The 27,903-nt window shown below is 39.5% G+C and overlaps 1 protein-coding gene across 1 annotated transcript; it reads right to left on the bottom strand.

The window, feature by feature from the left end:
* Positions 1-3,815: 3,815 nt before the first annotated feature.
* dglucy (D-glutamate cyclase) lies at positions 3,816-27,903 on the bottom strand. The gene is made up of 16 exons (XM_038729661.1): positions 27,781-27,903; positions 24,972-25,069; positions 23,592-23,670; positions 21,561-21,714; positions 20,321-20,407; positions 19,750-19,903; positions 18,727-18,877; positions 18,527-18,649; positions 18,168-18,410; positions 17,511-17,628; positions 16,833-16,975; positions 16,555-16,654; positions 14,672-14,820; positions 12,014-12,133; positions 11,266-11,426; positions 3,816-6,287 (listed from the first exon to the last, which is right to left on the bottom strand). Exons 2-16 carry the CDS (start codon positions 25,041-25,043, stop codon positions 6,126-6,128), a joined length of 2,016 nt encoding a protein of 671 aa, XP_038585589.1. The 5' UTR covers positions 25,044-25,069; positions 27,781-27,903; the 3' UTR covers positions 3,816-6,125.

Consider the following 27,903-nt stretch of genomic DNA (forward strand, 5'->3'; position numbering starts at 1 on the left):
AGAAGTGGAGAATAAAGCCCTCAGCTCCTTCAGAGGAACAGCACTGAGCCACTGGTACAGATATGAGGATTTTCAACAAACACCACAACCCTGTGTTTTTTAAACCCAAGAACACACTAAGACAGATGCTGGTCCACCCCAAAGACCGCACACCCAAACACAAGAAAAGCAATCTAGTGTATGCGGTCCAATGCAGTGAGGAATGCACAGACCTGTATATTGGGGAGACTAAACAACCACTACACAAACGCATGGCTCAACACAGAAGGGCCAACTCCTCAGGTCAAGACTCTGCTGTCTACTTACATCTGAAGGACAGAGGACACTCGTTTGAGGACCACCAGGTGCACATTTTAGACAGAGAAGATGGATGGTTTGAAAGAGGTGTCAAGGAAGCATCTACACCAGGGTTGAGAAGCCATCATTGAACAGGGGAGGGGGTCTACCCCACCACTTATCCCCCACTTACAATGCTGTCCTTTCATCACTTCCCAGGAAACTCAACAAGCATTTCCACTTGGCCTCAGGTGAAGATACCAACAATGGTAGTTCAGAGCTGGCCTCAGGTTGTTCTAATGACCATGACGACTGTCGTTACACAGCCAGGAGCACTAACAAACCAGCGGTATCAACGATCTTGGCCAGCGACCCCACTGAGGCTAAATAGACTAGTCATTTCAGAACTGAAGAAGTCCTTTGGATGAGGGACGAAACATCCTCCAGTATCTTCAACCAAGTCCAGTTGCCCTTGACTTTAACCTTCTTTGAATACCTAAAGTTGGCTAAAATGAGCTAACATTAGCCACACTAAATTTTCACTCAGATAAGATTAAGGTTGTAGCAGCAAAACCCCTGAGTGTATTAAATTCCACAATAATTCAATTGTTTATAAATTTATTTCTTATTTGTAAGAGGATTAATGTGGTGTTTTGTACAGAGTCTTATTTTAAAACATTAACAAAGTGCTTAGAAATAGAGTTTATTTTTTAAGTTTGCACGTTGAAGTTTGTAATGTACCTGGAAACTGCATCGGTTTATATTGTCAGGTCTGTGCAGGCTTTATTAAATCTTAATAAGGTTTCTGTCTGTAACCTTTTCACAAGCTTTGAGGAAATAAAATTCATGCCAGAGATCCGCCGTTCTAATCTAAGTGGATGTAAAAATGTACAGAAGATGACAAGAATAAAACTTAAAAACACTTTATTATCCATGAAAAGCATATGCCTTTGCCAGCATGCTAGATTTCATATTACATCACAACTTGACAATATCTTTAGGATACAGCCATGTAAACAAAGGTTCTGTGGTCACATATCCTATTTCATTCATTTCTTATGTAAGTTGATTTAAGTTGACCGAAGGTGGCACATGATGAAATGGAACGATGGTCAAGGTGAAATGGAAACCATACTGATAGGGCACAAACCAGCACTGGCCGAACTGTCATGGTGCTGTGATGAACAGGGGATCTTTGCTGGACGCCTGTCTGTCCCCCCGTGTATTCAGGTACAATCCCCCCACAGTGAGCAAGTAAGAATACTATGAAAAGACAATGGTTAAATGAAAGGTCTAACACTGGCTGGTTTGTTTTCACTCCAGCTCCTCTGACACAACACTAAATATACACACAGGGCCAGCTGGCCTTCCTACCAGACTGATTAGTTACTGTAACTGCAGCTGTACACCCACAGCCTAGAAATACAGTAACTAGAAAAATGTAATGACAGGCACTCTTCAAACTCCATCTGGGAAACCAACCTCAGCTGTTTACATCTGCGTATTCCCTGCCCCTCCCTCTCTGTGGCGCTTTCTTTGCTTTGGGTAAATTACAAAAGTCAGAAAACTAGAGCAAATGTTACAACAATAAATGTTTAAACTTTTGTGATGGACATGCTACATACACACTGTTGACCAAGATTGGCCACAATTCAACCATTCCGTTCATTTTATGGAAACCATGAGCACCAAAGTATAATCTATTCAGATTTACTGGCATGGTGAGAAGAAAAAGAAGTGGTGACTCCTCACCTCTGAAGTGGTCAAGTGCAAATGTGTGTCCATTCTTCGATTACTTACCGTATTTCCCATCTTTTCTGAGAAAGGGCTTTGTGGGAAAGGAATTAAAGGCCTGTCCCATGTAGACATCTGTCCCAAATATAGGCAGGGTGAGTTCAGTGATTAAAGCAGATAAAAGCTTGGGCTATTAATTGAAGCTATCAGCTTTGCCAATGTTTCATAAGGAAGAAAATGCTTTCAGTTTGTTTCTTAGACCTTAAGGATACACACAAGTAACACTGAATGAAAAAATAACGTGTTTGGCTTGTTGAAATGAAAAAGACAAGAAAAGTTCTAATGTTGTGTCCCTGTGTAAAGTGTTACACAATGGATGCAAATGTATGGAATACGGAATGTCTATCCTCTTTTCATCTAGAAGTCAGGGGTGGTTACGTGAATGCATCCAATCAAATGTGATTTGGGGCAACGAGAAAACGCTCAATATATAAACTGCATTTGAGTGTTAGCTAGTGGGTAGTTAGCTGAGCAAGGAGTTGTGGTGTTTTTGATCATGTAAACTCTTTAGAGGTTTTAATATAAAATGAAACTTTACAGGATCAAATAAGTCAAACATGAAAAGCTCAGATATATCACTTTCCAACAATGTGGTTAGCACATAAGTTTGTTCAGGTTCAGGTGCTTGATCTTAATCTAAACTTCATCTTAAGCAATTTTTACAAATAAAAAATAAAATAAGTTTAGGATAAAATATAGGATAATACATTCAGATAGCCTTAGGTCAATGGTAGGCAGCAAAAGTAGATTACAGCAAAAATGAAACCAATATATTCAACACAAGCAGACACCATCAGATGTCCTAACAGTAAGCTGTATGCCTTCATGTATTCAAATTGGATGGCTTTCTGTTTCATCCATCCCATCACCCTGTGTGTTTTTCTCATACCCTGAACCCGACCTCAACTGCCACAGACTACAATTTTCTTGAGATTAACATTACTTCGAAATGAAACAGTGAATGCAGCCAAGACGGTCATTAAATCCATTTCCCCTTTCAGGCACGGTGGACATAAAATAACTCATTGTAGTTCTCGCGCTAACCCAGAATATGATCACATGACTGTGACTTGTACTGACAGCACAGACGTAGGTTTTCCTGCTCTTGTAAACCTTAGTTATTTCCTACGAATGACATGTCAAAATAATGTAAAATAACAACTTGGAATAAAAAGTAGTTGTGAGGTCTACATGGAAAGGTTTATGCTCTTCTAGAGGACTTCCTGAATGAGCCCTAACCTCAACCCTATGAGATGGGGAGCAGCAGTGTTTGTTACAGACTGAGCCTCCTGTTGATGCTGACAGGAAAGTCACTGGACGGGACAGGTCGGTTGAATGTTTGGGTTAACCTTAGGCTGTGAAGTACTATAATAAATGTAACTTGAATATTCTGGAATTTTCTACTCATGTATTTACACTGCAAAGACAAAGAAGGGAAATGTCTTGCGTAGGCATGTAAGTTATGACTTCGATATGTAGTGTAACAAGTGGTGTAAGGTCAGTGCGACTAAACAAAACTAAGAGACAAAATATTAGTTTCCATATTGTTGTGCATACATGTTGACACTGGTTACTATTAAGACATGGTATTAATATGAAGAACTACACATTAAATAATTTTCTTGTTGAAAAAACTAGCTCTACTGCGTATATGAGACAAAGCAAAATCCTTTCCATCTTACACGAATGAAGGAACCATAGCTAAACAAAAAAAAAAATACCCCAAAAGATAACATCAGACAGACTTCAGATTGCACACATCATATTTTATTTAAATTACATTATAATCTGCACAAACTAATTTTCCTGCCAACATTTAAATAAAAGCTTCAGTTCCTGCAATATTTTACTACACAGTTCAGTGTTGTTGCGGAGCAAATCGTTTTGCTAATCATCATAATGTTTGACAGATATTGAAGTTGCTTCTTTTGGGTGAAAAGTTTGCTTTTAAGAACTGACACATTACTAGACACCCATTGTTCCCAACCCACCAGGAGGGGCTCCTGGCTACAGCACGGGACTGGCAGCTAAAGGTTGAACTTGAGACAGCTCATCCCAGACACAATCTTAAGGACTACACCCATGCTGCGTTCCAGACTGCTCGGTACTCGGATATTTCCCAGTTGAAATTTTCCGACTTCCGACCTGAAAGCGTTCCAGGTGCATGATGGTTCATGACACCGAAAGTGAAAAAAACCCTGATGGTTCTTTGTCAAGTGGACACACAATGGAACCCTCAGCAGCGCTCTTGGTGTACCTATAATGACATTGGCAATATATTTTTTACATCAATTTACATTCAGAACAGGTTTTACACGATATTTTAGGATGTATTATTTTAATAAAATACAAGCAAATATACTTTTTAGTTCTTAGTTGGAATAATTCCGAGTTCTGAGTCGCATGGAACACAGCATTAGGCCAGACATGGCCCTGGTGTCGGAAACAACAAGACAAGTGGTCTTGCTGGAGTTCACTGTTCCCTGGGAAGACCAGATGGAGGGGCAAGTCTGAGGGGCTGCAAACCAGGGGATGGAGGGCCCAGTGGGAGTCCATCGAGGTCGAGTGAAAATGCTTCGCAGGCTAGTCACTCTATAGGGGACTCAACCCCAACCCATCAGGAGAACCATTAATAACATCTGAGAGGCCTGATCACTCCTGGACCTGGGCAATGGTATCTGATGTTGAAAGACCCAAAACACATGATGAAGCCATGTAACATCGCTGATGATGTGTCCGAGTTGCACTGAAAGGTGTTAAAATCAGACCAATGAATGGTCAGTGTTTAGAATAATATACATCAACAAACTCCTGAACCTCAAGACCAACTATGTAAACTGAGCAAAAACTGACTTTGCTGGATATTTTAGGTGAAGTTTGAGTCAGTTTTCCCAGTTTTGACTGGGCTGTCATTGGTCTTTGCTTACAGTTTACAAAAAGCACCCATTTAGAACTGGTATTAACATACGATCTGTACCTGGATGCATTATCTGGATAATGACATCCGATCCAATAATTAAATATTAAATCACCCGCAGAATGTAATCTAATGGCATTCTGATCCCAATACATTCTAAATGCATTTACACTTGCATTAATATGTTCTTCCTTCTCCAGATATGATATCCAGATACAGACTGCAACTCTTGAGCACCAAGGCGCGGGAATTAAACTGCATATATGCCTGCGTTCAAAGTGACAGTCGTGGCAAACACAAATCACTAGCTACATAACTGCCTTGGTGCTTCATTAAATGCTCGAGATTAGATCAGAGGATCTCTGGCACGGCAACCATGAAGCTTAACTGATCGAGACAATGTCAAAATGAAGAAGCAGCCTGGTACACGAACTGTTAAGATACTTGGGGACTGACGAGCAACTGTTAATGTTTAAGACCCATTAATGTCATTGAGCCCATTAGAGGCATAAAACATTGCCAATCTGTGCGAAAGATCCATTTGGTCACACATCATCGGCTAGTTCCTGTCAGCAACAATACAACGAATAACCTCTGCCATTCTAAAGTGTATTTTAAAACATTTCTGTTCTTTAAAGGCATCAAAGTCATACCAGAACTCTGATTTATTCATTAGCGAGGCGGACAGAGAGAGGGAGAGGGAAAAAAGAGAGCTGGTTTTACTTGAGTCTACTTCACTTTGTCACTGGTAGTCAAGGAAGAGGGCTGAAAGGTAACCAAGGCATCTAAAATCTCACTCCCTCTCTCTCACACAAACACACACACACACACACACACACATACAGCTCTCTTGTCATTCTTTTTTTCTCTCTCTCACTTCCTTTCGGCAGTCTGAGTAGAGAGGTAACACAATTGCACCCAGTGGAACATTGATTGATTGTGAGTCTGTGTATGTGTGCCTGTGCATGCTTCAGTGTGTTTCCCTGTCTGGTGCTACATTCTCAGGGCTCTAAGCTTAATGAGCATTCACAGCTATTTGGCCTCAGTCGCCACACCGGTTAGCATCAAGGTTATATTAATACTCTATCTCACAGATGGGCAATTGACTTGAACTATCCCTCTAGACAGGAGCAGTCGATCAAGGGTTTGGAGTGGCGGAGCCCAGTGTGACTTCCAGTAGTCTGGTGATGATATCAGAGTGTGTGGGGTGAAAGGTCAAACCATCCACTTCCATGGCCAGGTGACCAGTTTTTCCACTTCTAATCCCAAAACGCACCAGAGTGGAAAGGATAGACTCCTCCTGAAGGAGACAGAGAAAGAACAATGTGTGTAAATGGCAGCTCTAGAGATCTGATCCGGTAGAGACAGAGCTGTACTTTCTAAACTCATGCTCTAAATATAAAACATTAAGAGAAAAACACATGCAATTATTTCCCGAATATACCCCGAATTCGAATTTATATCAGACACACAGAAACTCCCCTATTTACTGGGAGAAATGCCACAATGCCAAATAATTGCAGCAAAATATGTCTCCTCATGCCATGAACAACCAGTGGAAACTCAGAATGGACTCATAAATATATTAAATAACTGTTCTGAAAAGTTTTAAATTATTATTATTTTCACTGTCTCTTATTTTGTTTTAGTAATTGTTCCTTTATTTGTTCTTTTTTTATTTCACATTTGATAGATTTAAAAAAAAATTTTTGCCTATTAATATACACACACTCACACACACACATGTTTATTGTTTTATTGATTTATTTTCATTTTTAATATTACATTTTTTTTTAACACACACTCCCACTTTACTGTTTTATTTACTTTATTTTATATATATATTGTTATTATTTTTGTTATAGTGATTAATGAATTGTATAAAATTTAATTTAGTTTTGGCAATCTTGCTAGATTGAATTGCATGGAATTTATCTGCAATAGGTATACTTTTTTGTTTGATTCCAAAGGTGGCATCAAAGGAAGCAGTTAATTTATTTATCTTTAAAGCTTTAAAGCCACTTGGATGCAGCAGGAACAAGATGAAAATCCAAGGAAGGTTAAATCAAGGGCAACTGGATTTGGTTGAACATACTGGAAGAAGTTTCTTCAGTTCTGACTGACCGGTGGGGACCCCAAGCTATTTAACCTCTGTCGGGTCGGTGATGGTGATGGCTACCGCTTGGTTCGTTGGTGCTCCTGGCTCCTTTATCCTTCGTGTGTTGTGTAGAGGTTGTTTATTTCTCCCAATATGCAGGTCGGTGCATTACTCACTGCATAGGACAGCATACACGAGATTGCTTTTCTTGTGTTTGGGTGTGCGGTCCTTCAGTTGGAGCAATATCTGTCTTAGGGTGTTCTTGGGTTTAAAAAACACAGGCATGCAGTAGTTACAGCACAGACCACAACAACTGTCATTACAACAGTGTAGTGAACTTTCTAAAGTAATTAATATTAATACTTGGAATATTAATATCAGAAGGTGTCGTTCAAAAAGGGGGCAACACTGAGTTTGGGAAAAGAAAATGAGAAACTTTGGGAAATATTAAACTATCAATTTGTTTTTCACTTTATTAATCAATCTCATAAATAAGGTGGAAGTTCTCAAATCAGGGATTCAAACTCTGTAAAGTAGTCCACACAACAACCAGAGCATGAAGGTGAATATATATTTATTTCCAGCCTATGGTGAATGCAAGTGAATAAATAAAATAAGGGCTATATGAACAACAATAAATACAACGAATGGTTAACAGAGGTTAACAACAGGGCTGACATGACGGTTATGTGGCTAAAGTGAAAAGAGTGGATTTCCGATGGAAACAGGTGGATGCAAGAAGTACTGTATATCTAATATATACAGGAGATTTGAATTATTGTACTTGGTTTAAAGCAAATTAGGACACGAACCTATCTGACCACAGATGAGTGCTTTGCCTTACTGTTTTGCAGTTTCTCTCAGCGGTCTGTTCAAGGGCCTGAAGCTGTCGTGACTCCAATACGCTACACAGGAGGGCTTTCACCAGAAGACACTGGTGGTTAGGGAGCCAGTCCGACTGTGGATTGTTCCAAGGGTCCCTCATTGGAAACGGCTGAAAAAGTCTTTTCAAACTGTCTCTTAACAGTTTCGTTAGCAGGCAATGGCTCTTCAGCCCGTGAATCAGAGTTGAATGTCTGATGTCAGCTCTTTCTACTGGATCGGTTATGTTAGGCCTACTTGTTTGATACCTTTGGAAAGTAACTTGCTGGTCCCACAGTGTTAAAAGGTGAGACAGTGAATACAAAAATACTTTGAAATAAGATTCTCAAAACATGAGCAATAAAGGCGAAGAAAAGTTTAAAACAAAAGTAAAACTTTAAAGATAATTAATGGATAAGAAATATCTTATTTATTAAGATAATGTGTGAGTGAATGATGAAGAAAGCATGAATTTAAATGCTAAACAAATCAGCAACATTATGTAGTTATTTCAGCATCATTTTGATCCATTTATTGCAATTTAACCACAGCAGAATGTTTATTTTGGGTCCATAGCCCTGTAGTAAACCAGATAAAAGGCGAATATATATTGAGTGTTAACTCAAGTTTAAAGAGTTGCATTCAATACTACAAATTTGATAAGCCACCTAAAAAAATAAACACTCAGTGTCATCAATTTACATACCCCCTAAAAATAAATACGTGCAAACTGGAAAAATTATTTACAAGCACAGTGTGCGAGTAAAGATTAGCATAATCCCCCTGGCATATCACCTTACATCCCTCATACCACCACAGTAGAATGTCTCATTGTTAATCCTGCGCTTTCATTAATTTGTAAGTTAGTCTTCTCTTGTATCATGTCTTATCAAATCTTTCTTTCCCAAGCTCATAAAAGTGTGACAACTAAATAGTTAGGATCCTAGTTAAAATATTATTGCCACAACATGTTGTGAATGTATTCCTTCATGTTAAATGCTTACATTTTAAGTTAACCTTGCTTTACTTTCTGAATTGATCTTCTTTTCCATTTTCTTTCTTACGGGTATTAGAATTTGTTAGGGCTGGGAACGTTAACACATTATCATCACATTAACACATTAATTAATATACGATAACAATTATTTTATCTCTAATTAACGCAGTTTTTATTATTATTATTTTGAAAGTCCGTTGCTCGCTGGCTGTGAATACACATCGAGTCAAACCACGGGTCACAGGAGGGGTGGGATGTTGATCAGCCTGCAAATCACCCACCCAAACAAGCAGTGGAGGGAGGCTTCGGCAGACTAAGCTGGATGATAAACAAAAGCAAGACAAGCGATCAAATGCCATAGTGAAGTGGAAGCTACACACTGCCCACCTTGTGCTCAACCACTTCACCTCACTCTGACAGGGACACTTGCTACTGAACATAGACTGTTTCTGCTGATACCTGTTCAGAAAAAAAAACAAGAAAACTGGACTCTGACTTGTTTTAACAAGCTAGATAAAGGGTAATGCCCTGGCAGTGGCAAATAGCTTTGGTTTTAGATTTGATTTGATTACATAAATGTTTAAGTTGAGATTGAGAAAAGAAATATTTTATTGCTACTGTGTAAAGTGAATACTGCTGTAAAAAACAAAACAAACCCTTATTTGTTTAGTGTTTGCAAACCACGTTATTAAACTTTTGTGAATATAGTGGTACATTTAAATTAAAAGTGCGCAATACACTACTTTAGAATGCATAATTCAATTTTTGTGCATAACAGTGCGATTAATTGCTCGAAAATCATGCAATTAATCACGATTAAAAAATTTTAGCGTTGCCCAGCACTAGATTTATATTTGACCCCAAGAATACTCAGGGATGTTAAGTTTTGGAAATTCCTTTATGATGAAGAGATCCTCCAATTTCTAATGTTACTATTTTGTTAGGAGTTTATTTGTGTTTTATATTTATTTTTCTTATTATCATAATGAATTATTGATATAATTATTAACATACTTATAAGTGATGACCCGATCAGATATAATGAATGTGTTTTATTGAGAACAAACCTAGGCCCAATCTGAAACCGTCTACTGTACTAGTAGTACGTACTGATTTGGCCTAAATGTAGTATGTAGTATGCAAACAAACGCTAAATCTGCAGTGCGCCAAAATACCTGGATGTTGTATTGATTCGGAAAAAATCTCCAGTATGCATCGGACCAGTCTACCTCACGCGCTGTGTCCCATAATGCAAAGCATTAGAATAGTAACAACAACCGATCTTTTCTTTAGAGGCCAACAACAGAACTTTTTTTTTTTTTACAATTTTTATTTGGTATTTATCACTAAATCCACTTCTGAGAAGTTTTGAGGCGAGAAATCAACTGTAGATTTCGAATATTGGCAGTTTTAAAAAATGTATGGCAAATTGAAAATGTGCTCAAATGTTTTCGGAGTTGAATGACAATCAGTTTCGTAATTACATTTCACAGATAAACATTTAGTCATTAATTCAGTTTACACTTTTATTAGAATGAATTTGAAACAGTATAGGGAGAGGGTATTTTCCATGGTCGTTAGGGTTTTTTTATGATCCACCTCTGGTGAACGTTGCACAAAGCTGTGCAACAGAAAGAAGGGGGCTTAGATGTTGTCTGGTTGGTTAGGTCTGAGTGTGTGTGTGTGTGTGTGTGTGTGTGTGTGTGTGATAGTGTGGTTCCACGGGATCTTTTTATGGTCCTTTCAGAACAAAGATTATCATTATAATCAAGATAATCATGATGAACCTCAGGGTCATGCAGAGTTTGGGGTCCTAGAGAATAGTGGGTCTAGGGTCTGTGTGGTGTCAAAGCAGACACTTTAACAGTCTCTGGGTGCTCTTTTTCAAACCAGCTTGATGAGCATTTGATTAAGAGAGCTTCAGTTGCATTCCATGTCTTTTGATGTAGAGCCTAGTCAAGCCTCCCCCCCTCTTACTGAGTTAGGGTCAACTTTGGCTCAGGCAGTGTCTCTGTCTTTTGGGAGTGAAACTCACCTGCTTTATGGATTATAACTTCAAACAAGTCCAGTTGCCCTTGATTTAACCTTCCTATTAGTTTTAGTAACCTATTATTTGTATATAGAGTATCTAACTTTATCTTGTTACTTTTTATCGGTAAGAAAAACTTATATCATGCAAGGACATAAAATCGTCTGCTTTCTACATAATTCACATCTTAAAAATGCACAAAACTTAAATTAAGAGGATGTGAGAGAGCAGTGTGTGTGTGTGTGTGTGTGTGTGTGTGTCTCTGCGTGTGTCTGCGCACACGTGGTTGTCACCTTGTCCACAGATGGCAGGTTAGCAGTCCAGTCCTGGAGCTGTTCTCGGGGGGTTGTGTGTTCCAGTCCAAGTCCTTTCTTTAGGTATCGCTGGTGGGAGGGACAGGTGTGAAGCAGGTAGAGCCCACAGGCTACAGCATATCCTCCCCAGTTAGACACCCCTGCCGGCGGGAGGGGTGGGGGTGAGAGAGGGAGAAGGCAGATAAACAAAATACCTTCTGAAAAGCTAATATTTGGCTCTTAAAAAATAATCATGGTGATCAGCCAATGGCAAAATGTACTGTAGCCTACGTTAATCCACACCTGTATTTTATTTTATTTTTTAAATAACTAATAAAAAGCAGAAAAAGACATTATCATGGCAATAACTCCCGTTAAAATGACATGATGTTTGCAAGAGACAACTGAAACTTTAGCATACAGGCAAAAAAAACCCTATAGCTGGCATCTCATCTGTCACTTTTTAAATCAGCATCTAGCAATGCATCACATAAACAGAAAGCTGAATATGTCATTTCCTTATCATTTCCTCTGTCTGGATTTATTTACTGACATATAGTGTTAGCTCGGTATGTGAATTTCAGAGTATATTTAGTGTGTATCCATACCTGAGCAATGTCATGAGCAGTGATGTTAAAATCGTAACCTGCATGTTAACAGCCTTTCTGTGCTGTATGCACCCATAACAACAGTAAAAGCATAATCTGCAGTGCTTGCTTTGTACAGTTATTATAATGATTGTCCACACCAGCAGTGATGGCGTAGTCAGCGGGAACATCACAGGCTATGAGACTCCCATTCGGCATCAGGGTTGTCACCTTTTCCTTCAGCTTACCCATCCCCAACTCATTTCCACCATCACCGATTCCTGCAGAGACATAAGAGAATATCTGCTGTAGCATAGGGGATACGGGCGACATTAAGAGTATAGTGAGCAACAGACATACTCATATTCATTTCTTTCATCTCAAAATACATTCAAAATAGTCAAGTCAAGTCAAGTTTATTTATAAAGCATATTTAAAAGCAACCAGAGTTGACCAAAGTGCTGAAAATAGGGCTAAGAGTCTGTAGTTAAGCCTGTCCAGATGATGAATATTCAGTTTGTGTGTAAAAAAGTAGTATCAATAGCAAGCTTATCAACAGTAAAACATTTGACACATGCGTAAGGCCACTGAGACCATCTTACACACCTTTATATCACCACGCCTGGATTACTGCAACAGCCTTTTTACTTGCTTGACCCAAAAATCTATTAATCGACTCCAGACTGTGCAGAACTGAGCTGCCAGGCTTTTAACCAGAACAAAGAAATATGATCACATCACCCCTGTTTTAGCTTCATTACACTGGCTCCCAGTGTGTTTTACAACAGACTGGGAGGAATTTTATTGATTACTTTTAAAGCTCTTCATTACGACGGAGTATTATGGTCACATTGAGAAGGAAAAAAAATTGGAGATTATGAGAATAAAGTTGTAATATTATGAGATTAAAGTTGATGGCGATGGCGCAATGGATAAGACACATACCTTTGGTGTGATAGACCCAGGTTCAATCCCCCACTGTGATCCACCATTGTGTCCCTGAGCAAGACACTTAACCCTTCGTTGCTCCAGAGGCGTGCGACCTCTGACATGTATAGCAATTGTAAGTCGCTTTGGATAAAAGTGTCAGCTAAATGAATAAATGATATATTACGAGAATAAAGTCGTAATATTATGAGAATAAAGCCTTGCAGTCGACCACTACCAGCCATTTCCTCTTCCACAAAATAGAGAGAGTTTCTTGCATAGTCTTTTCAAAGTCCTGATACTTGATATGATATGCTGATAATTTGGTTTTGTTATTTGTGAAACCTATATTGAAGTTTAACTTCAAAACATTCTCTAAGTTCCTCATTTTGGAAGCGGCAGGCTGCTCTTCTGACATTTCCCCTAACATGTAGCTTAAAAATACAACTTTATTCTTGTAATATTACGACTTTATTTTCATAGAGCCTGGGTGATATTGTAGGGAATTTAGTGAAGAACTTTGTAAACGCTTTTTAGCATTTATTGAAAATAAATATGTTTCTCTTTGGATGAACGCCCTAGGAGAAACTAAAAGGCTTTTCCAATTTGTCTCTGTCTTCTTCCCCTCTTCTAGACTGGTAAGTCAGTATTTACTTACTTTAACATCCACACTGCCTACATTAACACACCTCAATACAGATAACCAGCTACGGACTAGGGAACTTGTGAATCTGGAGTTCGAAATTCAATACAGAGGGTCAGGCCAGTACCTAGTGTTGAAACTAGCTTGTTATCAGAGGTCGCCTTTTTTGCCTAAGTGGTATCTTCAAACACAATGTGCTACGGCCCCCCGGAGATGGTGACCCGAGAGAGCGGGGTTCCTTGCGGTGGGCCACTTGTCGCTACACTATTTTAATTATAACTGTATTTTATTTTCATAACTTTCTTCCTGCTTTTACAGTGTATCTTATTTTTTTTTGCTGTGTTTTATTTTCTTTGCTCTTGTGAAAGCAATTTGTAACATTGTTTTAAAAAGTTCTCCATAAATAAAGATTATATTATTGCTGTTGTTTTTGTTGTTGCTATTATATATTCTGTAAAGTAAAGGCAAAGGGGCCAATACAGTTTGCTCCTCTCAAATCATTTTATAAGAGCACTCCGCCAATACACCATTGTTCTACTGTAACACAGTCAGACTCATAATGGACAGTTTAATAAAAAAGATCTAAATTGATGCAGCAGAAGCAGAGATACGCTTATTTTTTTCCCGTTTATTTTATTCCACGCATTCCTGCTCTCCTCGTCTAAACCTGGCACCCACATTAGCCACAATGCAACTCGGGTGTGTTGTGCAAGTAGCAGATAACGTAGCCTGGAATGTCTGGCCTCAAGGAGAGATGAGGAGTGAGCTTTTTACATCTTTTATAGAGGCGTATAACATGCTGAATTATTAAGGTACATGTTTGGAATCCTGCTTGATTCATTTACTTGATCCTTAACTTTAACGCATGAAGCAGGACAAATAATTGTATGATTGCATTTATAATGATATACCATTATACACGAGTGTGACTGGTTGTTTGTCTATGTGTGGCCCTGCGACGGACTGGCGACCTGTGCACCCTGCCTTTTGCCCGATGTCAGCTGGGATTGGCTCCAGCACCCCGCGACCCTGTATGCAGGATAAGCGGTTGACGATGGATGGATGGATGGATGGATACCATTATACACATAATATTATTATGTGATGACTGATATGTGAATCATTTTGTGTGCTAATAAAATAATTAACATGGTATATCAGTTACTGCTTCCAAGGTGTATTCCTAAACTATAGTTATAAAAAGGTAATATTAAAGTAATATGAAGACAATAAAATGCATGTTACCTACCTGTAGTGGTAATTCCTGGTATATGGTTGGCAGCAATAAACAGGTTATCAATAGGATCCACCAGATGTTTGATGTTAATTCCTCTCATGTTGTAGTAATTTCCATCTGTAGCACGTCCACTGCGCTCTATCGCCACAAGGTGGTCGTACCTGGTATTAAACATTACAAGCACATTGCCTTCACACTTCTGAAGCAGAGACACACACTACACTACTCAATAGACTATGAAAAATATGCAGATTACACCATGGTTCGAATTACAGGGGGGATTGGGGGGGGTCTGACCTCCCTAATTAAAGCTTGGACCTCCCCAAAAGAGGCAAAAACAACAGTTGAGGGGGGTCTTCCTTACCTGTAATAGTAAATATTAAAATATATTTCCCATATTCATGACTTAAATTCAAGAATCTTGAAATACATTTTCAGACACCCCAAAGATCAACCATACGTTGACGTTAGTTGAACATCTTGTCTGCCCGCGTCACTTGCAGTGGCACAGACTGTAGGTTAATATCAGCAGTTAATCTAGCTGCTTTAATGCACTTAACTTTTCTATCCTTAGAGTTTCGTGATTAGCATTTATTTTACTTAAAATGAGCTATGTGAGGTTAGCTAGCTGACAGCCCACCCTGTCATTTCATTACCACTATTTCATTTCACATATGTAATTGTTAGCTAACACTGGTGCTCAGGCATGAGCAGTGCAATTGAGAATTAGTTATTGTAGAAATACTTTTTGACATCAATATAGAGTTCATTATTTCATCAAGTCTTTTGGGATTCTTTTTACAATAAGGATTAAGGATTAATAAGGATTCAACATGTTTTCACTCTGGAATTTAGGAGTTCTACCTGGCTAGGTCAATGTTAAAATCCAGGTTTGTGTATTCAGTTTCAGTTTTATTTATATAACGCCAATTCCTAACACTGCACTTTTCATATAGAGGAGGTCTAGACTTTATGGTACTGTTTATTATTAGTTACAGACCCAACCTCCCCCTATTCTCCAACAATGTATGACTTGTACTTTATTGAATGCGCATTACATTGCATTCACAGTCAACATGAACAAGAGGAAAGGAGATATTTGCTAAAAAAGAATAAGTTGAAACGTACTTAACTTAAAATGATAAGAATTAAGAATTAGAGATGATAATGCAGCCTGTATTTTATGATAGTGTCTTTGGTTCTGGTTCAGCATTGTGCGGGTCTGACTGTCTGGCAGTTTTGCTCTTGAATACTTGTTGACTCCTGACTACAAAAGTTGTTTTGTGGTATGGGGAACCTATCAATTGGTATAATGAATTTGATTTATCATCTACAGACTGCAGACATTAGTTAAATATGCAAGGATAATGATAAGCATTGTAAGATTTTAGTTCACTGAAGCACACGCCGGCACTGTACTGGGTTTCCTTTATGACCTGGAAAAAAAGTTGACCCCCCTGGTCTTCATTGTATAATTTGCAGCCTGGATTACACGTTCACTGACTGGCCTATTTCTTTGTATAGGTGTACGGACTTAGCACACAGGTTGGATTTGGAGAGTATACGGTCTGGGCTTTAACACCATCATAAAGATAGAGCTTTTTATTGTCTGCATTTATTGTTCTCTTCAATGATTTGTCTTTAGATTTGAGTTGTTAATGTAGACTTACCAAGACGGAAATAGTAAAAGATTAATGTTTGTAATGATGCTGGTAGTCCCAACTGCACAAGACATTAAAGTCCAGTTACACTGAACAAATATCTATACTAAGGACACAAATTTAAGTCCAACCCACACTAATCTAGAGTCAGTCACAATTTTTTTCTAATAGGGCTAAAAGGTCCTTAATTGTGTCTGTATGTATACTGCAATCACACATGGCAGGTCAGTTAACCTGGGCTTGCTGGGGTCTCCATGGTGGCAGAGGAAGTGCAGTGCAGAGCCTGGGCTGCTGTCTTCAAATGTGACCAATGGGATGGCAGTTTTCAGCACACCTGAGGGTGGAATTACAGAGTTATTAAACCAAGTAGAAGCTTTCTCTTTAAAATTAAAAACATGTCAACAGCAATGATGAAGGATAATTCAATTATTTCAGTGGTAACAGATCCTGGTGGTGGAAGAGGACACATTGCTCATCAGGTTACACAGATTTTAATTGAAACTCTTTCCCACCTGTCTGCACAGCTTCATCAATGATGGCCTGGTTCATCTCCAAGGCTCTCCTGTCTGTCACCATTGACACCTGTTTCCCTAGCGACAGCAGCATGGTTGCCATGGCAATGGCTCCAGGTGGGCCGTCAGTCTCGTCAGGAGGGCTAAAGATCAAACACCAATAACAATCATATTTTGGAGTCATGCTTTAAGACACTGACCCGATCTCAAAGTTATGTGCGACACTGCTTCCTGTTTCAGCTGAATACGCTGTTAAGGTTGTGTGTTTCCACCGCTGTTTGGGGCAGTTTGATCCGTCAAGACAAGTCAGGCTCACTGCTAATTCCCTGCTGCACACTCCTCATCAGCCAGCGTTCACTTGTGGGAACTAGTTCTGCGTTGTTTTCCCATGAGGCACTGCACCTGATCTACCCCTGTTCTCACATTTGGCTCACAGAGTTAAGAGATGTTATGCTCTATTGGCGTGACACAAAACACAACCTTGGCACCAAATAAGATCCATGCTGAATAATTTACCATGCAACAAAGTGTTTGTGCAGTGTAAGTTGAGCTGCAGGCTAGCATAATAAATGGGGAATAGGATGATGTATCATAAGAATACTTAGATGATATTGAGAACCACTGCTTGACAGTATGTAAATATATGTGTGTGTCAGGTGTATGTGTATGCGTGGGTACCTATGCATGTAGTGTGTGGGGAAGCCGGTTGTTATGGCAACGGAGGAAGCGTGGGAGAGCGCCAGACAGGAACGCAGAAGTTCATCCTGAACAAATAAAGCTCTGATCCCTCGCTGACCTGGTGACAGAAAACGACAAACTCACATCCACCTCCAACCAGCATGGTACTGACACCAAGACGAAGGACAACACTTAGTGGCTTTCCAAACGTGACATGACCCCTGAACTCTCCATCATCCCTACATTCCTGCTAATAACAGAGGCTCTCAGAGACTTAAATACAAACGTTTAGGGTGAGAAACATCTTTATAGCTGGACATTGTCAAACACGTTTACTTCTCTGTTATTTTTCACACAATAGATTTAGATTTTTTTGGGTTCTTCATTTTTGTTTAAAAACGGAGTTTTAAAACCAATACGATCTCCGTCCACACCAGCGTTTTAGCTGAGTATCAGAGTTGATCTCTGTCTATATTCAAACGACTGAAAACCTGAAAACGCACATCAAGTGGCCGTTCACGTACACTGGGCATGAGCGTGCCGGTGTAAACACTGCTAGTGTGGCATGTAGATTGAAGCCTGTTATTCTGCTGCTGAAATACCATTTGAATCAGATAAATCACTGCTTATATGACATCACTCTTTGCACATGTTTACCTGGGTCCTCTCCAATAATCGTCTCCAGCTGTCGGATTTTTGCTGTGGCCCTCCGAGATACTAAACTGTACAACAAGGGATTGCGGGACACCAGAAAGCAGAGGGGGATCAGTTCAAGATTGGGATCCGTGGCGGGAGGGTCTACGCTGTCAGAGGGAGGAGGTATGGGGGAAGAAGGGGAGGAGTCTGGGATGTCAGTCAGGAACATACAGCCTGGTGAGTGACTGAACGCCAAAGAGGGCTCTGGAAGGAGACAGAACGAGACTATTATGCTCGATCACTTTTTAGAGTCTATGAAATTGTAGAGGAGGTTCTGCAGCGAATACACAACTATCATCAATAATTATGATATTGCTCACTGCTGCTGAGTATTGCTTCTATAGCAGTCACTCCACAGGCCCAGAACACCGTGACATCACCAGGCTGCAGCTCTACTCGCTCCCCATAGTCTGGTCTGGACAGGTTCTGTATGCCTAGGAGAGCTACAAACAAAAATAATGCCAAGTGATGTACTGCTAGATCAAGGTTACTATCCTGTGTAAAGTGTGTGTGTGTGTACCTGGGTCTCCTATGTGTACAGGAGCTCCATGTGCTAGCGGGCTGAGGTGAGTAGCTTCTACTGCTGCATCCAACATGCCAGCTGGAACAGCACGCATAGTGACCACTAGAGGGCAGCTGAACACTCCGGCGGGAATACAGGGAACTGCAGTCTGGACACACACACACACACACACACACACACACACACACACACACACACTGTGAGTACAATCATGTTTTGTTCCTTGGTTCAAATTCATTACACTTGTTTTTATCCTATTTCCATAGATTCTTTTCACAATGTTTATATAATATAAACTACAGCTGAAATAATTAGTTACCAATTGATTGGTGAAATGAAAGATAAATAATCATCAACTATTTTGATAATTGTGATTAATTATTTAAGCTATATTTCAGGTTAAAAAAAATCCAAATATCCAGTTTGGGTTTTGGACTGCTAGTCAGACAGAACATCGTAAGATGTCACCTTGGGCTCTGGAAAGTTGCATTTTTCACTTTTGAAGGACCACATGTTAAATACATGAACTGAGAAACATTAATCAATAATCAAAAAGCAGAATAACATTTCCTACATTACAACTGTTATATCATTTGTAATATCCACACTGGTGTGGTGGTGGGGCGACGCACAAAGTTGAGAAAGTTGGATGTGTCCAAACAGGGTAACAGTGTGTAATTCCAAATGCTTGATGGTTGACAAAATCCAGAAGTGTGAGAAGAGAACTGCAGTACATTAAACTACTTCTGGTGTTGCATAGTGTCACAAACTTTGAATCTCTTTAAAAGTTACATCACAGCAGTTTTAATACACAAACTCATTTGGCCAAGATACGTAATTACATTTGACAGAATATATCCACAAATCTCATTACAAATGTACATCAAGGAGGGGGAGATCGGGTGACAGTGGTGTGACGCTCTAGTTCATCTCTACCTTCTAATCTACTATGGTAATCATACAAAGATGTTACAATTAATTTGCCACACTATAGGACCCTTGTAGATATTTGTAACATACCCTATACATGCTGACATTTGTGCCCTGCTCCACGTTCCTGACAGGGACTCCAGCTTTCTTCAGTCTGCCCTCAAAGCCAAAACTGCAGCCCAAATAGAAACACACCATGTCTGAGCACGGGCCATGTTGCACAGCCTGCTGCTCTGACGCAATCCTGGGAGCACAAGAAGGAGAAGTGAAGCTGGTAGGGTCACAAAGTCACGTCAAGATGGGAAAATCATGGGAAATCAGTCTTGTAATTAACTATCAAATACAGAAAAAACTGTACTGGACATACTGTATGCTCAGAGATTCCTTTGATGCTCTCTTGGGTGGTTTGTTCAAATATTAACTGAATTATAAATGTAAAAAAACACTCATTCTTAAGTTTGACTAGGGGTGATATTATTTTGTTGACTTTTCCCCAGGTACAAATATAACAGAAAGCTATGAACATATATCTTTTTCCATTGAGTTAATCCCAATTAAGCTCTTCACATCCCAGTTTCCCCTTCATGTTGGAACTCAATCAAACTGCTTTAAGTGTGATCCTCTAAACTGCACTAAAAGAAGTGCTTGTCTGTTAAAATACCTTGGCGGAGAGCTGTAACTCCACAGACTGGAGACTGTCTTCACCAGGACACCCTCTTCGTACACACAGTACTGAGAAATATCTGTCCTGAAGACACAAACACACGTCATGTGTCATGGTGAGTTTTGTTCGGCAACAATAAAGGGAAGCACAGAGATGTAAGGTGGGAGGATAAATGCGAGGGATTCCATAATGCCATAACTTACCACACAAAATTTCATATCTAATTGGGTGGGATGTATATAAAACTTATAAGAACAATTCTATATTCAGTACTACCTTCATTAAATAACCGAGATGAAAAATGTGAAAATTATTTGCAGTGGGATGTGACCTTCTCCACACTGCTCAAGGTGGGTCAGTAGCACGAAAGGCCAATTTCTGTGAGGTGGATGGGGATCTCGTTGAACAGTGGTGGAATACATCTTTACTATGGTATGGTGTATTCTATGGTGTGTGGAAAGTATTATGTCAATGTTCTACATTTGATTGGTTTAACTCTAACCCACATGTTTAGAGTAAAGGCGCTGCTCAAGATATTATTGTAAAATTCTAACAACTTTTAAAAATCATTAGCAGGCAGCTGCCGTAACACACAAAAGTCAAAAACATCAACCAAAACTGAGTTAATGTATAATGTGCTGACATTTGTTTATACAGGGGTGAATCATTCCAACCACGGCGGGACAATCATTCATCACGAGGAACGGACAGAAGTAGATTCACCTTAAAGCTTCTTGAACTGATTAAAGGAGACATTTTGGATTCTGCTCAATTCCTGACCTTCTCTAGATCTCTGTGGGAGGCAGTTTCTGCTATTTCTGAATGTTTTATTGAACACAGCATGATAGGGGTGGGAATCACCACGATACGAAATTATCACAATACTTATGTCACGAAACGATATTATTGCGATTTAAAAAATATTATGATATATTGCAATTTTTTACCCCCCCGACTGATTTTAATCCTTTAGTACCAAAAAGTAAAATTCTCATGTACAATTTATATAATAAAAGATCGATGTTTGACGTCCGTGTAGCGATACAATATTGCCACAGAAAATATTGCAATACTATGCTGTATTGATTTTCCCCACCCCTACTGCATGACTAATGTACAAACCTATTGTCATACTGGAGGAAGAAGAAGACGAACACAAATTGTCAAAGAATAATGGAAATCTGTGGGATGCTTGCTTAGTCAGTGGTGTAGGCATGTTTGTGTGTGTTTGTTCTACCTTATGTCAGCATGTTTAGCAAGATCCGGACAGGAAGTCTCTCCTGATTTGCTGCGATAAAGGAGTGGCAAAGGGGCGGGATTTCTGTGACATAAGGCTTCAAAGTCATTGGCCAGATGACTGGGCAGGAGGATGACATTAGCCTGCAGGTATCCTGACACAAAGACACATACATTTATGTATGTTATAATAGAAACAAAACAGAGAATATTATTTAGTCCAGTACAAGATTTCATCTCCCATTTCTTCAAATGCTTCTCTAGTCCCCAAGGCAAGTCTTTCTATTTCTTCATTTGCAATTACCAGAACACTGAGGTGCCCATTTATGCTGCAACAAATCGTTCAACAAGATGAAAATGGGTTCTCCGTGCATCTTCCAGCAGTATGCAGCTGGAGGACAGCAAACTTCCAAAGAGGGTGCTGGAGCACACTGACTGATATACAGCCTCTAATAGTGCAAAGAGATCAACATTTTAACACTACTGTGTCTTCATCAGAGTCAGATTGGACATCTGATAGTTGGTTGAACAGGATTTCAATCTATTTGATAATGGATCCAAGGTTGCGAGCCGTTTCTATGCGCTATTTGGACCCGGAGGGTTGTGGGTTCAGCCCAAAAAGTTGGCTTGAGCCCAGCGTCTGTGTTCAGTTCATCCGATAACTAACAAACCTATTTTTTGCAAATGTATGACTCAAGTTTTTAAGTTTTTAAATTTACCGCTTTAATCTCTCGGACTAATTTTCTTGTACTATTACCCCCCCTCCCCCGGCTCCATAATTTTGTCCTGATACACATTTTGATGGATTTGCTGATTATAAAGAACTAAACTGAATTGTAAATTGAGCTGAAGTTTGTGGTTTTGCTCGGTACAATCATACCTAGACTTGTACTTGTACTTTAATTTATAGAAAAAAATTGCAATTTAAATTGCAATCTACGTAGACAAAGCGCATTTTTATATGTTCCTCTAATTGTTCAGCCCTACATTTTTACATTATTGAAAATTCCACAAGTAAGCAAAAAATATAAGTGCACGGTTAAGGTGTCCTATACAGCCCTGTGGGTGATACACTGGATCTTACCGCTAGCTAATCCAGTCGTCGTTCTTATTCTGGGATCTTCCTGCCTGATCAACAGCCTCAACTGAGCAGGACTCAGAGAATTAAAATTAGTCCACTGCTCCATCATAGCCCACACACTTCTGTAAGCCAGTTACAGCAACAGGTGACTGAAGTGGTGGAAGAGAGCTACATAGTATATGGCCAAACCCTGCCTATTGAAGACTCAGGTTACTCTGACTTGTTTCACTAGGGTTAATGTTCAAGTGAAGATGACTTGGGTTTGGTTAACCTTTGGAAGGCAGAGGAGGAGGCGTGAGACAACGAAGCAGAGGGATGGAGTCACAGAGAGACAGTTGAAACTTTGGGTCATTTTGGTGCTTGTGATACATAAGCTCACATTTTATTTAGTTGTCTGTTGTACTTGGTCAAGCTGCCATGTAGTATTTGGGACTCACTTGACTTAAACATACAGTTTATGAGGATGTGAGATAATCAAAATAAATGAAAACAAACCATATAATTGTCTTATAAAAGAGTGAGAGAAGGGATTACTTAAAATACAATTTAAGGGAGTCAAGTTTTAAGGAATTCTTACTATTAATATGTTGTTAGGATTTTTTAAAAACTGCCAATTCATTTTTAAATGCTCCAAAAACAGGAGGAGATCTACATATATGAGCTGAATCATACTGTTTCCAAGATATTCAGTAGGCCTTTATCAGTATTAGTGGCTCTCATGTACTCCGTTGTATTGTAATGACCTAATGTCATGTTCTATAGATGCCTGTAACAACTTTTGATTTCAAAAATGATTAAAAAACACATAATTTCCTTCCATTTCACTAATATTGAACCAGTAATTGTACTTGCAACGCACCAAAGCCTTAAAAACTAAATAAAGTGCTTGCTTCCCTATAATTAGACACAATCCCATACAAAGGGACATAGTATGTATCTGTGTTTGTATACCTGAGTCCATGGCAAAGTTAGAGACACTGAGTCTCTGAAGGAACTTCTGGTGGTTCAGACAGCAGTCAGCATGTTTCACCTGGACATCCACAAACATATAAAGACAACAGAGTTTGTGTCCAAAATGATCTTTTTTACATTAGTGCCGCAGAAGAAAAAATATAACTCAGGTTCCAAAAGAGAATCTTTACTTAAACTTCAAAAGAATACAGACGAGAATACAGATGGTTATGATGAGCATTCATGCAGCATGGTGATAAACACACCCTCAGGTTGAGTCAGTATTTCTCTGCATCCTAAGAGCAGAAGTTTTATAACCTGACTAACACAAATGTTTATCTGAGGTGACCCGAAGGCAAGATTAAGAAAGAGTAATACAGAACTGGATTCTGGGCTTCCCTGGATAAAATACTGCAGTGTTACCTTGGTTGCTGTTAGAATGACAAAAGAGCAAAAGTCGGACAGCGAATGAGATTCTAGAGCAAGATGAGTTCCCATGTGAGTTAAGGTGTGACTACTCACAGCGCAGACCTGTGCTCTCCTCCCAACACAACAAAACGTTTCAGTCAGGGATCTGTTACTCTCTGTAAAGTAGTTTGTCTCAGCACAGAGCTTAATGACATACGGAGAAGCAGAGAATCTGCTGGCCTTGATTCAAATTTAGACTGTGTACCTAAACGCTGTCCTGTAGGGAGACTTTAAATCCCGTGTGCATCTCTTCACACCACTGAAAAGTTTTTTTTGTTTTTGTTTTTTAATAAACTTATTCCCCAACTTCATTGAACATTGAGAAAATTTTACAACATTTTAGAACATGATATTAATTTATTACAATATCACTGAGAACGTGACAGCCAAAAATACTGACAGAAGCAAATCATTTAAATAAAATAAAATAATCAAGTAGTTTTAAGGAAGTCTTGCTATCAGTATGTCATTAGGATTATAAACTGAATATCTACATGTGTGTAAATAATATTTTGTCAGCAATATCAAATTGTTTACAAGATATTTAGTATATCAGTATTTATGGCTCTCATGTTCTCAGTCATGTTTCCTACAGACGCCTGTTTGAACTTTTGACTTCAAAGTTGATAAATAAACTTAATTCCCTTACATTTCACTGCCATAAACACACGCACACTGGCATTGAGGTTCGGGTGGATGCACAATGAGTGGCGTTCCCAAACAGTGTTTAGAAACAGCAACTGAAAACGCCCTCTGGTGATCATTGTTTACAGGTGCATGAAACAGAGTTCACAAACGCTGGCTGCAGTTTGCAACTGCCTTTATAAAGCCAGCTGGCGATCTAAAACTATATTAACCAATGTATAAACTATTGAAAGGCAGGGGAAAGGAGATAAATAATAACACTCTTACCTGAGTCCTTGGCAGAGTTTGAGATACTAAGTATCTGAGGGAACGTCCGGTGACTCGGACAGCGGTCAGCATGTTTCACCTAGACATCCACGCACATGCTTTGTCAGAAAACACAAAAGACAACATTAGAATAAAATACAAATAAAACTATTAGGTAATACATTTACAGTGCCAGTCAAATCTGTATGTCTGATTAACTGTTCAGCCTACTGAATCAATTATTTATTATGTTTGTGTGTGTTTATTAATACTGTGTTTAGTAAAAGTGATTAACAGGAAGATGGAACATGGAGACATGAGGCAAGAGACAGAAACAACAGGAAGGTAATAACCAAAGTTCCCTGAATATGTGTTTAAGGAAAGTGGAAGAGAGAGAGAGGGAGAGATAGAGTGTCTGGGTGGAACCTGGACAGCTTAGGACACCTGGGTCAGGCCAGAATAATATTCATTAATGTATTAATGAGATATTGCTAATTAATTCTCCTTTGTATCCATCTATTTGTCTTTTTAGTTCAGTATTGTTTTTGCTGTGTCCCTGCTTTCTTTGCTTTCCCCTGCTTTAGGCCCAACACCAGATCTGAAGGAGGTCGCTGGTCTGATGCAGATTTGAGGCGTGTTCATTTGGGACTGAGGAGCCACCACCAGGGCATATATATGCTGCCTATATACAATCTGAAAAATCATTTTTCTGCAAAGTCATCACGTAATGCATCAAACATGTCTTTATTTAAACTGTCAAAGACTTGTTTCCTTGAAGTTTGCTGAAATTTTCAATAGATTCCTCTTCAGAATGACACTGTCCATGTAATATTTGATGTTATTTTACTGCACAGTTACACGATTTGGGGAAAAATTCTAATTATGATTTTTTCTGCCAGATATTGCAATTACGATTCGATGTGCAATTTTTTTGTTTTTTGCTAAAGTTCACTTCAAGCAGCACGGAGTAGATGAATCCATAGGCATAGAGAATCCAGTCGATTTTCAAAATAAAACACCCTTCACAAACAATTCTTTCACTGTGGCTTAATGGCATGAACTAAGCTTCAAGGATAGTATCCTAATCTCTCTCTCTCTCCATTGTCCATTGTTCTAAAACAACAGCTAAGCAAAAGTCACATGTATCAATTATCATTACGTCAATATACACTCACTGGACACTTTATTAGGTCCACCTGTTCAATTGCTTGTTAACACACATAATCAGCCAATCACATGGCAGCAACTCAATGCTTTCAGGCATGTAGACGTGGTCAAGACAACTTGCTGATGTTCAAAGCGAGCATCAGAATGGGGAAGAAAGGGGATTTAAGTGACTTTGAACGTTGCATGGTTGTTGGTGCCAGACGGGCTGGTCTGAGTATTTCAGAAACTGCTGATCTACTGGGATTTTCACGCACAGCCATCTCTGGGGTTTACAGAGAATGGTCCAAAAAAGAGAAAATATCCAGCGAGCGGCAGTTGTGTGGATGAAAATGCCTCGTTGATGTCAGAGGTCAGAGGAGAATCAGCAGACTGGTTCCAGATGACAGAAAGGCAAAAGTAACTCTAATAACCACTCGTTACGACCAAGGTATGCAGAATACCATCTCTGAACGCACAACACGTCGAACCTTGAAGCAGATGGGCTACAGCAGCAGAAGACCACACCGGGGGCCACTGCGGTCAGCTAAGAACAGGAAGCTGAGGCTACAATTCACACAGGCTCACCAAAACTGGACAACAGATGATTGAAAAGTGTTGCCTGGTCTGATGAGTCTCGATTTCAGCTGCGACGTTCAGATGGTGGGGTCAGAATTTGGTGTACACAAGATGAAAGCATGGATCCATCCTGCCTGGTATCAACGGCTCAGGCTGCTGGTGGTGGTGTAATGGTGTGGGGGATAGTTTCTTGGCACAATTTGGGCCCCTTAGTACCAATTGAGCAATGTTTGAAGGAGACAGCCTCCTTGAGTATTGTTGCTGACCATGTCCATCCCTTTCTGACCACAGTGTACCATCTTCTGAGTTCACTGTACTCCAGCGGCCTCCACAGTCACCAGATCTCAATCCAATAGAGCACCTTTGGTATGTGGTGGAACGGGAGAATCTCATCATGGATGTGCAGCCAACGAATCTAGAGCAATACCTGATGCTATCATGTCACTATGGACCAAAGTCTCTGAGGAATATTTCCAACACTTGCAGTACTGGCAAGGCCATTTAGTGTAAATTGCTGTGTCAATGCATTTTGACTTTGGAGGTGAATTCCGCTTATATTTCCTTGTGTACAATAACGTTAGAGTCTTGAACGCAAACTAAAGGACAGTAATGTGAGACCAACGTTACTGCAACGTTTCTGGTCATAGTCAGGAACATTTTGGGGAAAAAAACCCTTGTGCTTCTCAGCAAACCAATGATGGCAACAGTAGCGTTAGAAAACAATGTCAGAAACGGTTGCTGAAGCTGAAGTGCGAGTCTTCGTCCTTTTTGTCTGTTCCAATCACCTGCAACGTTAACGTTACTGTTATAACGTTAATAGCTCAAATAGACGCGCATCAAACTCCAAACGACGCTCACTTGCCGCAGTCTTCTGGCCTCAAAATGCACAGGCCAGAAGTTAGCTATACGGTAGTTACATTTATCCATTTATCCCTTCTTTTTTACAGTCTACGATTCGTTCATTTCCTATCCGATGTAGGAATCAGCCAGTAATTTCCCACCAACGTTTTCAAACGCACTGCGCACTTTCGCTAAATATAAGTAGTACCGTGATTCGCTGGCTTCTAAATAACTCCTTTCCATTTACCGCTGTTTATCCATGTCTTACCTTACAAAGTGTTATAGCAATGTCCTTTATGAAAGTTGAGAACCTATGTGAAGTTCAAAGACATGTCACTGCCTAGACAGGAACATGTTTACAGAGCGACGGAAGTGCTACACTTCCGGTCTG

The sequence above is a fragment of the Micropterus salmoides genome, unplaced genomic scaffold (genome assembly GCF_014851395.1).
Source record: "Micropterus salmoides isolate LMB-PRFRI ecotype aquatic unplaced genomic scaffold, ASM1485139v1 Ms_hic_scaffold_19, whole genome shotgun sequence".
Lineage (NCBI taxonomy): Eukaryota > Metazoa > Chordata > Actinopteri > Centrarchiformes > Centrarchidae > Micropterus > Micropterus salmoides.

Coding starts and splice junctions, on each gene's coding strand:
- dglucy (XM_038729661.1), bottom strand. CDS start 25,043: ATGCTGACCGCTGTCCGAGTCACCGGACGTTCCCTCAGATACTTAGTA. Junction 23,671..24,971: donor AAACTCTGCCAAGGACTCAG/GTAAGAGTGTTA, acceptor GTGGATGTCCAG/GTGAAACATGCTGACTGCTG. Junction 20,408..21,560: donor GCTAAACATGCTGACATAAG/GTAGAACAAACA, acceptor TTGTGTCTTCAG/GACAGATATTTCTCAGTACT.